The sequence below is a fragment of the Marmota marmota genome, unplaced genomic scaffold (genome assembly GCF_001458135.2).
Source record: "Marmota marmota marmota unplaced genomic scaffold, marMar, whole genome shotgun sequence".
In the NCBI taxonomy this organism is placed as follows: Eukaryota; Metazoa; Chordata; class Mammalia; order Rodentia; family Sciuridae; genus Marmota; species Marmota marmota.
Window position 1 is genome coordinate 34,846,214 of NW_025999900.1, and position 12,478 is coordinate 34,858,691.

Here is a 12,478-nt window from a genome sequence, read left to right on the forward strand (position 1 = left end):
GGGAACAGAAAGTCAGCTGATTGCAGCCACTGAGCTGGGCCCTGTCTTAGACTGGGCAGGGAAATCTTGGCTGCACTGAACTCCATGGACCAGGCCAGGCTGATTCCCAGGCTGTGGGTGCTGCTCCAAACTCTTAGAGCTGAGCTCTCCCATAGCTTTCATTGTGGGAAGCCCTCCACCAGCCTGTCTCCCAATCTGTGAAGGCTCATGGACAAGGCTTCACCTCTGAATGCCTGATACCCAGCACAGGGACAAAAGGCACTCAGGAAATGTGTTCTGAGGAATCAGCGAGCTGAGAAATGGGCCCATTGGTGGAGAGAGCTGCAGATGAGGCTGGTCCATTGTTTTCAGAGCTACAAGGGAGCTTCATATCATACTGTATCTAGAACACCTGTCTAGGTGTTAGGACAGCTAGCTTCTAGCCCTAGTTCTGTCAACAAGTCAGTAAGTCATTTCTCCTGAGCCCCAATTTTCACTTATGTAGAATGAGGGTATTGTCCTGCTGATATCTAAGAGCTCTTCTACTGCCAGCATTTTGTGAATTTCTTCTTATGAAGCCCCTGACTGCCCTCTTCCCTGCCGCCTGCCGGCCAAGTCCTCCCCAAACCACAAGAGGGAGCTCTACACAAGCCCGGGGCAAGCACTCAGCTCAAGCCTACTGAGGTGAGCACAAGTAGATGGTGGGCACTTCCTCACATAGGAGACAGAACTCCAGGTGTCCAGTCACCAGGCACACAACAGAGTGGCCTTGAGCACAGCATTTCAGAAATCTCTCCCTCTGCTACCCCAGGCTGTGGGGCATTTTTTGCTTTGGTGAATGTCTTTAGCTTCTTCAGGCTGGCTCCCACCTCCTCACTGCTTGGACCTGGTCTCAGATAGGGATCATGGCCTGCTCCAGGCAACATTCCCATGAATACTACTTGACATTCCTAATCTGCCTTAATTTCTTGGGAACAAGAAGACTCAATAGTAGGATTTGAATCTTTTAATTTGAGGGCCCAGTTTCCTTCCCTCCCCTCTTCCCCTTCCTCCTCTGGACAGAACCTCATCAGGATCCAGGCTCAGGGCACCAGGCTCCACAGATACATCCCCACTGACTTCTTGGGCACATGCCTCTGTAGACCTGGTATGGGGGATGGTGGCCAGGGGGTCAATGAATCCAAAGGAGACATATCTGGGCTTCATGGTTCCCTGTGTCTGGATGGGCTTGGGAGACAGCCCAGGAGTCACTGCTGAGTCCCTGTGAAGATGGAACCAGGCATGGAAGCCATGTCAGGCTGGGGCAGCTAGGGTGGGGATAGGGGCATCTCAGGGAGCAGACTCACCCTGGGTGGCTCTGGGTGCCATCTCAGTCCGATAGATCTTGAAGGCATCATAGGCAAAGACCGATACCAGGATGATACCAAACACCTGTGGGAGGAAGGTCAACATGGCACAGCAGAGGCTATTGAGCCATTGGACCAAGAGAGAGGGAGGTAGATGTACAGGGAGAGGGGTGAGCCAGACCCCAGGCATTGGTTTCCACTTTGAACACAAGAAGTGTCCAAGCATCAGCCAGAGGTCCTAAGGAGCCAGAGTGCCCCACAGGACTAGACTCACGAAAGCAGCAATGGCAGCCCCTTCCCTGGAGGTCACAGCAGCAAAGGAGACCACGAGGAAGATGATGATGGCACTGAGGCAGCGGAGGAAGTCCTGGGGAGCCAGGGATGTCAGAAGGCAGGGAGAAATCACCCAGAGGTTTCCCAGGCTAGTCAGCAGCCTGACCCTCAGGGACCCTGAATTTCTATATAGGGATGGCCCTGGACACTTTCAAGAGAGCTCACAATGCTATCCAGGGAATAAGAACAGAGTCCACAGCAGCCAAGGACTGGGCAGAGTCAGCCCAAGCCAGTGGCTGAGCTTCCCAGCTTGCAGGCCCAAGCAGGGCAGGGCTGAGGCTGGGGCTCTGGTGAGTGAGAGGGCAGACTTAAGGGATGTATATCCTCCTTGTTCGCAGGGACCCTGTAGCTGTGAAATCTGTCTGGGTAAAAGCACAGTATGGAATACAGGGCATAACCTGGGACAAAGCCCAGCTGGGGTGTGGAAGTGGAGGGGAGCTGGGAGAAGAGAGGAAAACTCAGCAGTTGGAATGAAGGATGGACCAAGATGGGGTGAGGGAGGCAGGGTTTCTCACCAGACAAGGCCAGTTAAGCTGGTCGAAGCGCTGGTAGTACTGGGTGGCGTAGAAGAAGAGGAAAGTGAGCGTGATGAGGAACTCCAGCAATGCCGCGGCCATATAGGCGGAGATGGAGGCCGTGAAGCAGATGAAGATGATGAAGGTCAGGGCCTGCAGGACCGAGTATGGAGATCTAGCCAGGAAGGGGACACATGCACAGGCCAGACCTTGGCCTTTCCCTCCTCAGGAACCCCACAGGCTGGCACCCACCTCCCATCCTTGGAGAGGATAAGGAAGAGCTCTGGCATGTCTCCCGTTCCTGGTGTCAGGGACACCATTCCAGGCATTTGACCGTAGAGGGCCATCTCCAGCCCCAGGGACCCCAGTAACCCCAGCAGTTAGGCCAAGCTGCACGGCTACAGGGAGTACGAGCCTATGGTGATCCTCTAGAATGGTGTCCCCCAGGAGTACACAGTAGGCCTCTGGAGTTGTGTCCACAAAGGCCCTGCACCTCAGGAGGAGGCCCCTGGCCCACAATGCTCTTTCCACTCTCAGATGTCCTAAACTTCTCTGATGAGAACCAGAGCCTTTATTCCACACCAAGAGAGAAGGCTTAGAAGGCAGGTGCTCCCCAGCTATACAGGATGACAGAGAGGCAGAGGCCTTGCTAAGGAACTGGGGGAAGATTCTTCCTGAAAATAGATGTTCATGGGCAGCAGCCAACAGATAAAGCAGAGCTGTAGGAAATCTGCCCTTTTTGGTAGTTGGGTTTCTTAGACATGCCAACAAGTGGTCATCCTGGAGGCTGGGAAAAGACAAGCCAGCTTTTATCCCTGTCCTATCCCTATGTCCAATCCCTCCATGTCCCAGGAAGCTGCCCTTCCATCTAACTTCAACTCATCCTGCTGCAACTGAAACCTGCTCCAAATGGAGAGGCAGCAAGAAAGCTGAGCAGGAGATGAAGAAGGTGCAGCTGGAGACGGGAGAAGCTCGAAAAGAGAATTGCTGGGCTGTGAACCTGGGAACCCAGCTCAGGGCTGGTGGGCCAGGGAGCTGGGGATGGGGGAGACAGAAGCACCAGATTGGGGAGGCAGCTGTTACCAGCTCAGTTTCCAGCAGGATGCCTTTGAGAGAGGAGAAGAAGGTCTTGTCCACAGCGAAGCCCTGGAGCTCTGCAGCTGCCCCCTCCTCAGGGGGCCGGTCCCGGCGATTCCAAGCACTGAACATCTCCGTGGGGACCACTGGGCACAGCCCCACCCACCCACCCACACACTGCCACCAGCCCAGGAAGGGACCCAGAAACCCGGCAGGATGAGAAAGCAGACAGGAGCAAGAAGGCACTTGGATAAACCTGAAAGTGAAGCAGAGAGGTCTGCTGGGGGCCCAGGAAAGGCAGCCGCTGGGGAGGCCTCCCAGATGGGCCTTCACCAGGCTGCCCAGAGAGCCTCTGCTGTTGCCTGCACCAGCCCCCTAGGAGGACGCTGGGAGGGCTGAGAGGCGTGGCCAACCCCTCCCCTTACTGGGAGCCCAACCCAGCCTGGAAAAGGGGAGAAGGAAGACGGGGAGAAGGAGGTCAGAAAGAAACTGCAGGAGCTGGGAGTAAGCATTAGACAGGGGCAAGAGTAAGACACCCCACAACACCTCTGTGACCTAAGCCTGAATAAGTTTATTTCCGCCTCCTATAACCTTAACCCTCTTCCTTGGCTGGTCCTTTCTCCCTTTTCCTTTTAAGGAGGGTGAGAGCTGGAGCCCAGCCCAGGCAGCACCCTCAGGACCAAGCTGCAGCAGAGGACAAAGGCGGATTGTTGGGGAGACAAGGGGGCGCTGTATGCCTGCTGCAGTGCCTCAATGGGCCTCTGTCTCTCCAGCATGCCAGGAGGAGGCCTGACCCTTCCCTGGTGTTCAGGGCTGGGTCAGGGAGCCAGAGAGTGAAAGGGATGGGAGGGTGCAACAGAAACTGCATGGCATGGAGAGCTGGCAGGGCGGGCAGTAGGTGAGGGCTGGTGGTAGGAAGGAGGAGGTGGTGGGCTGAGGGCCATGGGATGTTCGGGCACCATGGATGCCAAAGACAAATTAGGCCATTTTTAAATACAGATATTTATTTGGATAAATCTCTCCACATTCAATAACAGCTTCCTCCTCAGAATGATCCATGTCGAAGGATTTGTAACTACACCAGGACATGTGCAAAGTAGATGATCACTGAGTGTTTGATAAATGAATGAACGAACAAACAAATGAAATGAGGGTCAACAGGGCCAATAAGAAGAAAGTTCCTGTGCTGGGCCAGGGCAGCTGGAGATGGGAGGATAAGAAGAGTCAGGAGTGTGGCCTCCAGAAATGGGCAGAGCTTTGAAGGCCTTTTCTGAAAGGAAATGCCAGGACAACAGATTCCAGCAGCCACAAGCTGCAGTTGCTCCCTTCCAAAAGTGCTTCCGGAAAGTGCTAAAGTGGGGGGCTGGGGATATAGCTCAGTTGGTAGACTGCTTGCCTCGCATGCACGAGGCCCTGGGTTCAATCCCCAGCACCTCCAAAAAAAAAAAAAAGTGCCAAAGTGTGTGTTCTCCCCAAGGCCTCCATCCTGTCCGAGGAGCTTGCTGATGCAGGTGGTGCTTCAGAGGGACCAAGCATGTGGGTATCTTGGCCTACCATGGCAAGATGGTTGTGCACCTGGCTGCAGTCTTACAGATAAGGATCTGGCTTCAGGTAGGTGGCAGGCATGACTAGGCCATCACACGGGGCCGTACACACACACAAGCCAAGGAGACGCGGTAGAGCCTACGCTCCAGGCAGTAGCCATGGTGGGTGCCCCTTTCACCATGGCATGGACGCCGGTAGAAGACGGTCTGGTTGTGGTAGAGCAGCTCCGAGTTGCCCAGGGGGTCCATGTGAGAGCCTGTCTGTAGGCTGACGCAGTGTGGACACAGGCAACGGGCGTGATACAGATCCTGGGGGAGCCGGTTCAAGTCCCTGTCCAACCTGTGGGGATGCAACTGGTCAGTCCCTGGAGAGATAGGCCAGAGCAGGGAGGGCCAGGTGGGATGGGGCTGCTAGAGGAAAGACATGGGGGCCTGACTTCTTGTCTCAGTTCTGGCACCCACATGCTGTGTAACTTTGAATAAGTCATCACCCTGCTCTCTGGGATTTATCTTCCCTGACTGAAAGTGAATGTAGGGGACAAAAGAGTGGTTTTCCACTTGGTCCTGTCCTGGAGCCCTTCAGGAGGCAGGGGAAGGTAAGCAGGCTTCTGCCTCTGCCTCCACCAGACCAAGTTCTTCTTCCATATGATATCGAGCTGGGCTTTAGCGTGAGGTTTCTTAGGGTAATTATTACATTTTAGGTCTTTTAAAATTATAATTGTTAAGCCAGGCACAGTGTCGCACGCCTGTAATCCCAGTGGCTCTGGAGGTGGAGACAGGAGGATCTCGAGTTCAAAGCCAGCCTCAGCAAAAGCAAGTTGCTAAGCAACTCAGTAGAACCCTGTCTCTAAACAAAATATAAAATAGGGCTGGGGATGTGGCTCAGTGGTGGAGTGCCCCTGAGTTCAATCCCTGGTGCCCAAAAACTAAAATAAAATTATAATTGTTTCAAAAGTAAAAACTACTCTGACAGCCAAGTATAAAATAATTTTAAAAAAGAAAGAAAAAGAAGACAATCTCTCTCTCCACCAGTTCTACTTCCTAGAAGGAGCTGTTTCCTATACCCACAAGACACTACCAAAGCATATATTATAAGTACACTTAACAATGCAGGGAAAGACTTCTTTTCCTATTCTGAAAAGATTTTGTGGCAAAAAAAAAAAAAAACTTGAAAAACACAGAAAGAGTAGATACTCCAAAGGTTTGTATTCCAACAGTGGAGCAGGAAAACCCCCATCCATGGTTGTAAGACTGTTTTCCATACAGAAAAACCCTGGGAGACTGGGGTCCACCTTCTATAGCATTTCCCAATGGGTTCCCTAATAAACACCATTCAAGAAAAGGTTCTGAGGTCAAATGAGTTTGGGAAACATTGAATTTAATGGTTCCTTTTCTGCAGACTTCTTGCAGATTTTAGTGTGTAAGGGGCACTATAAATCTCAGAGTGGGGGCTGGGGATGTGGCTCAAGCACACTCGCCTGGCATGCGTGCGGCCTGGGTTCGATACTCAGCACCACATACAAAACAAAGATGTTGTGTCTGCCGATAACTAAAAAATAAATATTAAAATTCTCTCTCTCTCACTCTCTCACTCTCTCTTTAAAAAAAAAAAATCTCAGGGTGTGGGGACTGGAGCTGCTGCACCCAAACTTACTTGACATCACTTTTCTGAAGAGCAGCTTGTAGAACAAGTGTTGTACATAACAGAATGGGCAAGGCTGACTAAGTGGTTATCTGGGAATCACAGCCTCCCAACCAGTGGTCTGAGCCCTAGTTCAGTCAGCCATCTGGCACCCAACCTCCCCCAACAGGCTTTACACCATCAGATTTGTCCCAGAACCAACTGACCTTCTGAGACCACTCAAAAGCATTATGAATTGTTGACTCCACCTGAGATCTAATCTCAGTTAAAGTTGGCCCCCTTCCTACCCCCAATAAACTTCATCTATTCCCAAAGTCACTAAACAGAGTCATATGTATGGGGAGTGGAAACACAGAACCCCCTAAAAGGACATAAAGACAAAAGAATTATGGTTGGGATCCCTAAGACCCTAATCTTTAATATTTTTTAAATCTCTGTCCCTATTGCAGTATTTCCTAACATTTTTCACATTATGGCCCAAATAGAGAATTATAATATTTCTGTGGCACACTGAGCAAAAGAATAAGATAACATTATCATGATCAAAGATAAGCATCCCAGGGTTCTAGATGCTGGGTTTCCCCCAAGAATTGAGGGTTTTACAGTCTTCATATACTTAAAACCTATTCATGACCCAGGGAAGTTACATTTGGTACTGGGATGCTTTGTGCCTGTATCATACCATATTCCCTAATATTTTAGTTTTTTTAAAAAAGTGGGATATTATAGAAAAAGAAGGAGAAGGAGGAGGAAGAGAAGAAGGAGAAGGAGAAGGAAAAAAAGTAGAGCACCAACATTAAGAACAGATTTTACATATGTGATTTCATTTGATCTACATATTAGCCTATGGGGTATAATCTCATTTTACTGATTAAATAAATAAATAAAATAACTTGGGGGGAGTTATTGGCCCAAGGTGACTAAATGGGAGTCACAGGAAGGACTCAAATCTAGGCTTGTTAGTTTCTAAAACTTTATGGCCTCTGAGATCAAAGAGGGAAAGTAGAATTGGGTAGAACTTGCCTGCACCTTCACACAGCCCTCACACACACACACACACACACACACACACACACACACAGGAAAGCACAGGCAGGGTTTTCATTTGGGATAGGGTGGCAGACTCACTCATATCTCCAGGGGGAGATGGCCCTACTATTGAGGGGTCCGTCTTCACTGGCCCTGCAGGATTCTGGGTGCTGGGCAAGGCTCTCAGGCTCCGGGGGAGACATGAACACAGTTGGCCCCTGCAACAAGTCCTCAGAGAGATCTTGCCCTTTGCTGGGACCACAGCTGGGCCAGTGGCTGCAGTCCTTCTGGAGTCGAAAACTAAGGGTGTGGGTTCCCAGCATCATAGCCAAGAATGCGACCACCTGGAGAAAAAAGCCAGTGTGAGAACTGCTCTCACCTAATCCAGTCGCTTACCATCCAAACGTCTCCCCCAAACCTGGGAGCCTGGCCTCCCTCAACCCTCAGCAACACTCTGCTCAGTTTCCTCTCAGCAACCCCTCTGGCAGCATGTGCACTCACCTGGTACATGCTGGATGCTGCTCAATCAGCCACTGGTGGCGGTGCCCTGACTGACAGGCCTTCTGGAAGCAGGCTGACTGGAGTGGTTTGGGAGTCCTGGTTTTATTTTCAGCAAACCTGTTTTGTTTATTCAAATTTATTTCCACTATCGTTTGGAGGGAGTGGCTTGAGATTAAAAAACAAAACAAAACTGAAAAAACCTGAAAGCATTTCCAAAAGCTGTTTAGAATCTACCTTCATGGAAGTTGTGGTGACATCATTATCTGTCTGGTAGCTGATTGGGTAAGCTTTGCTCGTTGCGCTTTTCCGGGTGTGGGGTCAAAGCAATAACGTTCTGCTATTATGTATCTTTGTAACTATCATTATGGGAATTTTCCGGGTTGGTTTGCCACCCTAAATTATGGAATATCATTGGCCTTTCCTTCAAAGGCCTCATTTCCGTGGTCTCTGCTACTCTTCCCCTTCTTCAGATGGCCCTGACCACCATGATAGTAAATATTTCCCTTTCTCTCCATCTCCTTTGACCCCCCTCATCCCCCTGGTTCTCTGACCTCTTTCCATCTTTGATGACCGCAATTCCTATGACCCCATCATCTATGGCTTCTCCCCCATTGTTCAGACTTCTCCCCCAAAGTTCAGTAGCTGCCCCCTGACTTCCCCTCACCCTCTCTAGTTGCTGCCTCAGCCCCACCCCCACACTTTCCCTGGCGTCTTCCTTAGAATAGGGACACAGGCCTCCCCCCACAGGACTGCCAGAAGACCCTGATCCTGACCCCCGACCCCATAAGTTTGTTAGCTAGATGGGCAGGGCCTGATGGAAGAAGGTGTGGGTGAGTGTTCCCATTGCACAAATGAGAAGGTGGAGCAAGGAAAAGGAGGAGCACGGTAACAACCTTACCTAAGTCCTGAGAGGAAGTCACCTTCACTCACAAGGCCTTGAGGACAAGGCTCACGGCAGGAATAGCTGCCACTCTCAGGCCATGGGGGGACCCCACTCAGTCTCACTCCAGTATCATGATGCACCATCCACCAGAGGGGATATACATGCTTCAGAAAGGATGACCCCAAAGACACGGGCCAGTGGGGGTCCAGCATGCTGAGGAAGACTGCAGAAAACAGACCAGAGTTCACTTCCTGCCCATTGACCACCCCACCCCAACACACTCATACACAGACATTGTCTCTAGAATAATGCTTCCTGATTTGCATGTGCTTTCCCTCAGAAAATACTCCTCTAGTAACCAAGGACTCGGGAAATAAACAGAAGGAACCAGGAATAACTTTCTGTAGAGGGGGATTCCTCCAAAAGCAGCCCTAAAGGAGAGTCAAAATGTCAGAGGGCATTCTGGAGAATTGGGATAAGCTGTTCTGGTGAGTCTTGGTGGGGTCTGGAACAGTAGAGAAAGGCCACTTTGGGGAAAAATTGTGGTGGCTGGGAGAACAGGAGCACTTGGGAAGAACAACAAGGTCAGGAATATCATTACCCCACTCCTACTACTCACGGTCAACCCCTGTGCTCCCAGACACTCTCTCCTTTTTATCTACTGTTGGCGGGCTCCTGTGCACTTACACATTGCCAAGGAGGATGATAAGCCCTGGATATGCATCATCTTACTTTATCCTGACAATAAAACCAGGACATGGAAACTATTATCTCCATATTACAGGTGAAGAAACAGACCCAATGAAATTTAGTCATTTAACCAAGGTCACATAGTTAGAAAGAGGCCAAGCTGGTTTTCCATTCTAGGCCTGATGAACTCCAAATCTGAGTCCCTGACATATAAGCTAGGCCAACCCTCAGGTGGCTGCAAATGGAAGGGGAATCACTACAATGAATACTTCAATTTGAAACAGACTAAATTTGGGGGTCACCTCTCTTGTTGAGAGAAGGAAGCTTGCCATCCCCAACCCTGTAGACACCAAAGTGGGAGAGCAGAGGGAGAACCGAGATCTACCCCTTGCTCCCATCCTAACATAAGATGACTAAATCTATAAATGTATGTCACCTGGCTTTTGTTTCTTTAAATTGTAACTGCTTCTGTGGGGCCTGTGGAGAAAAGCAATTTCGTTGCTTTTCCTTAGTTCTATCAAAGTATATAAAGCTCAAATCCAGACAGTCAGGATCCAGGAATAAAGGTCTCTGGGCTAGACTGCCAGGAACATACCCACCTAGGCTTGGGTTGCACAGGTCTCACCTGTACCTGCCCAACACCACGGGGCATTCAGCCCTGCTAGAGGGGATCCTGTGCTCCAGATTCCTGTTGTCCAGCCTTTGTCTGACACATGGTCTCAGGGTGGCTTCTGGTGTTCCTGGACAATCCCCAAACCTAGAATGGGTCCCCAGGTATAGTGCTATTTCAGAAGAACAGTTTTCCTATGGGTCTCCTCTAAAGGATCAGAACCCCAGGGCAGAGGGAGAAGAACAGGAGTCTGATCTTGGCTCAAATCTCTTGATCCTGCAGAAAGGGGTGCTCAAAGGAGCTGGAAGTGATCCCAGCTGCTTGCTTCATTTGCTGACACTGCAGAAAGGACTCAGCCTGGGTTACTGGGGACACTGCCCTTCAGGAGAGGCCTTTAGGGAATCTCCCTGCCTCTGTACCTCAGAGCAGAGGAAACCCCTAGAAGGTAGAGGGAGGGCCTCTTCCAGAACAGAGTTTCCCCCAGGCTTGGCTTTTTCCATACTATGAAGACTGGGCCTGACCCAAGAACCTGTTCTCTGAGCCACATGTGCCCACCCCACCCCATTTGCTCAGAGCCTCTATCCTTATCTCGGTAGCAGCTTTGTGGAACTCTTTAGGGTGACTCCCTGCCATGAGAAACATTTTCCAGAGGGTTTCCTTCTGGGGTGACTAGTTTTGGAATCCCTGAGTCACTTCAGCTTCCAGGGAATCCCTGGGGGAGGTGTGGGGATGTGGAGGTGGCAATAAGGACAATGCTGAAGGCAGAAGCAAAGGAAAATTCGCCCAGCACCTGACATCAAGAGTAACCTCCCAACACGTCCCCACTTGCCTGGGCCTGACCTGACAGCCAAAGAGGGCTTTCTGGGATTCCTACCTCTATGTCCCTGGAAAAAGTGGTCAGCACCTATCAGGAAAGGGCAGGGAAGGTGTGATGGAATTTACCTCCCACCCTTAGCCTGAGAAGGTTCTTGGGGCTCATAGGGAGTTAGAATATAGCAGTCCTGCCCCTTCTCAGAAAGATTTTCAATTTTTTACCTGCTTCCTCAAAGTCTCAGGCCAGCTCCTATCCTCTCTTGGCTTTACGTTCTCTCTCTGACATTTCCTCCTCATTTGCAGAAGTGTGTGTATTAGTGAGGTGGTGCCGGGGGTTGCCCTGGATGGCCAGAAAGACGCTAACCAGTCTAGCAGCTCTGCACCTGAGTTCCTGAAATAGTGTTGAATCCAGAGGACTCAGCAGTGTCCACTGATGTTCATCAGCACTTAGTTCGTTTGAGGCTGGAACACTGGTTTCATTAAAATGTTAAATTATACCAGATACGGTGGTGCCTGCCTATAATCCCAGTTAGTCAAGAGACTGAGGCAGGAGGATTGTGATTTCAAGGCCAGTCTGGGTAACACAGCAAGACGTCATCTCAAAATACAAATGAACAAAATAAATAATGTTGAGATACTTCTTCACCTGCTAGTAAGTATCTGCTGCCCTCAGACTTGGAAACCCCCCATACCAACACACCTCCTGATCTAGCCACTGAAGTGTAAATACCTGGCATGGATGGAGACCTCCAGAATATTGTTTCTCTGTTCTGACTGGTAGGTGATAATGATAAACAGGTAGGTGATAATCTCTGTTCTGACTGGTAGGTTGCTAATTTGTTTATTTATTTATTTTTGGCACTGTAGATTGAAGCCAGGGGTGCTTTGCCACTGAGTTACATCCCCAGCCCTTTTTTATTTTTTTATTTTGAGACAATGTCTCACTAAGTTACTGAGGGTCTTGATAAATTGAGGCTTGCCTTAAACTTGCAATCCCACTGCCTCTGCCTCAGAGTCACTGAGTGCTTCAGAGTCACTGAGATTAGAGGCATATACCCCTACCAGGTGCTAATTACTCTTAAGATATCACTTTTTTTTAATTTTAATTTTTTAAATTTACATATGACAACAGAATGCATTACAATTCTTATTACATATATAGAGCACAATTTTTCCTATCTCTGGTTGTATACATAGTATATTCATACCAATTTGTGTCTTCATACATATACTTTGGATAGTAATGATCATTCCATTCCACCATCATTAATTATCCCGTGCCCCCTCCCTTCCCCTCTAAACCCCTCTGCCCTATCTAGAGTTTGTCTATTCCTCCCATGCTCCCTATCCCACTATGAATCAGCCTCCTTATATCAAAGAAAACATTCAGCATTTGATTATTTTGGATTGGCTAACTTCACTTAGCATTATCTTCTCTAACTCCATCCATTTACCTGCAAATGCCATGATTTTATTCTCTTATTGCTGAGTAATATTCCATTGTGTATATATATCA

The 12,478-nt window shown here is 49.5% G+C and overlaps 2 protein-coding genes and 1 non-coding gene across 6 annotated transcripts; 1 reads left to right on the plus strand and 2 right to left on the minus strand.

Annotated features, from left to right (window-relative positions):
• Positions 1-970: 970 nt before the first annotated feature.
• Positions 971-3,422, minus strand: Cmtm5 (CKLF like MARVEL transmembrane domain containing 5). 3 transcript variants are annotated; one of them, XM_048798822.1, is made up of 5 exons: positions 3,257-3,421; positions 2,174-2,326; positions 1,600-1,692; positions 1,326-1,410; positions 971-1,240 (listed from the first exon to the last, which is right to left on the minus strand). In XM_048798822.1, exons 1-5 carry the CDS (start codon positions 3,380-3,382, stop codon positions 1,227-1,229), a joined length of 471 nt encoding a protein of 156 aa, XP_048654779.1. In that variant the 5' UTR covers positions 3,383-3,421; the 3' UTR covers positions 971-1,226. The 3 variants fall into 3 exon arrangements, with proteins under 3 accessions (XP_048654779.1, XP_048654781.1, XP_048654782.1); XM_048798824.1 differs by lacking the exon at positions 3,257-3,421 and adding an exon at positions 2,426-3,189 and having other exon boundaries at positions 2,174-2,348; XM_048798825.1 differs by lacking the exon at positions 1,600-1,692 and having other exon boundaries at positions 3,257-3,422.
• A 1,193-nt stretch (positions 3,423-4,615) lies between these two features.
• Trnaa-cgc lies at positions 4,616-4,688 on the plus strand. The gene has a single exon. It is a non-coding gene; the product is annotated as a tRNA-Ala (tRNA).
• Positions 4,689-4,696: 8 nt separating this feature from the next.
• On the minus strand, positions 4,697-11,198 carry Il25 (interleukin 25). Of its 2 annotated transcripts, none has more exons than XM_048798821.1 (4): positions 8,865-11,198; positions 7,967-8,083; positions 7,565-7,809; positions 4,697-5,134 (listed from the first exon to the last, which is right to left on the minus strand). In XM_048798821.1, exons 2-4 carry the CDS (start codon positions 7,973-7,975, stop codon positions 4,879-4,881), a joined length of 510 nt encoding a protein of 169 aa, XP_048654778.1. In that variant the 5' UTR covers positions 7,976-8,083; positions 8,865-11,198; the 3' UTR covers positions 4,697-4,878. The 2 variants fall into 2 exon arrangements, with proteins under 2 accessions (XP_048654778.1, XP_048654777.1); XM_048798820.1 differs by having other exon boundaries at positions 7,967-8,131.
• Between the last annotated feature and the right edge of the window lie 1,280 nt (positions 11,199-12,478).

Coding starts and splice junctions, on each gene's coding strand:
- Cmtm5 (XM_048798822.1), bottom strand. CDS start 3,382: ATGTTCAGTGCTTGGAATCGCCGGGACCGGCCCCCTGAGGAGGGGGCA. Junction 1,693..2,173: donor AGCTTAACTGGCCTTGTCTG/GTGAGAAACCCT, acceptor CTGGCTCCCCAG/GACTTCCTCCGCTGCCTCAG. Junction 1,411..1,599: donor GGGCTGCCATTGCTGCTTTC/GTGAGTCTAGTC, acceptor TTCCTCCCACAG/GTGTTTGGTATCATCCTGGT.
- Il25 (XM_048798821.1), bottom strand. Junction 5,135..7,564: donor ATCTCCCCCTGGAGATATGA/GTGAGTCTGCCA, acceptor GCATCCCCACAG/GTTGGACAGGGACTTGAACC.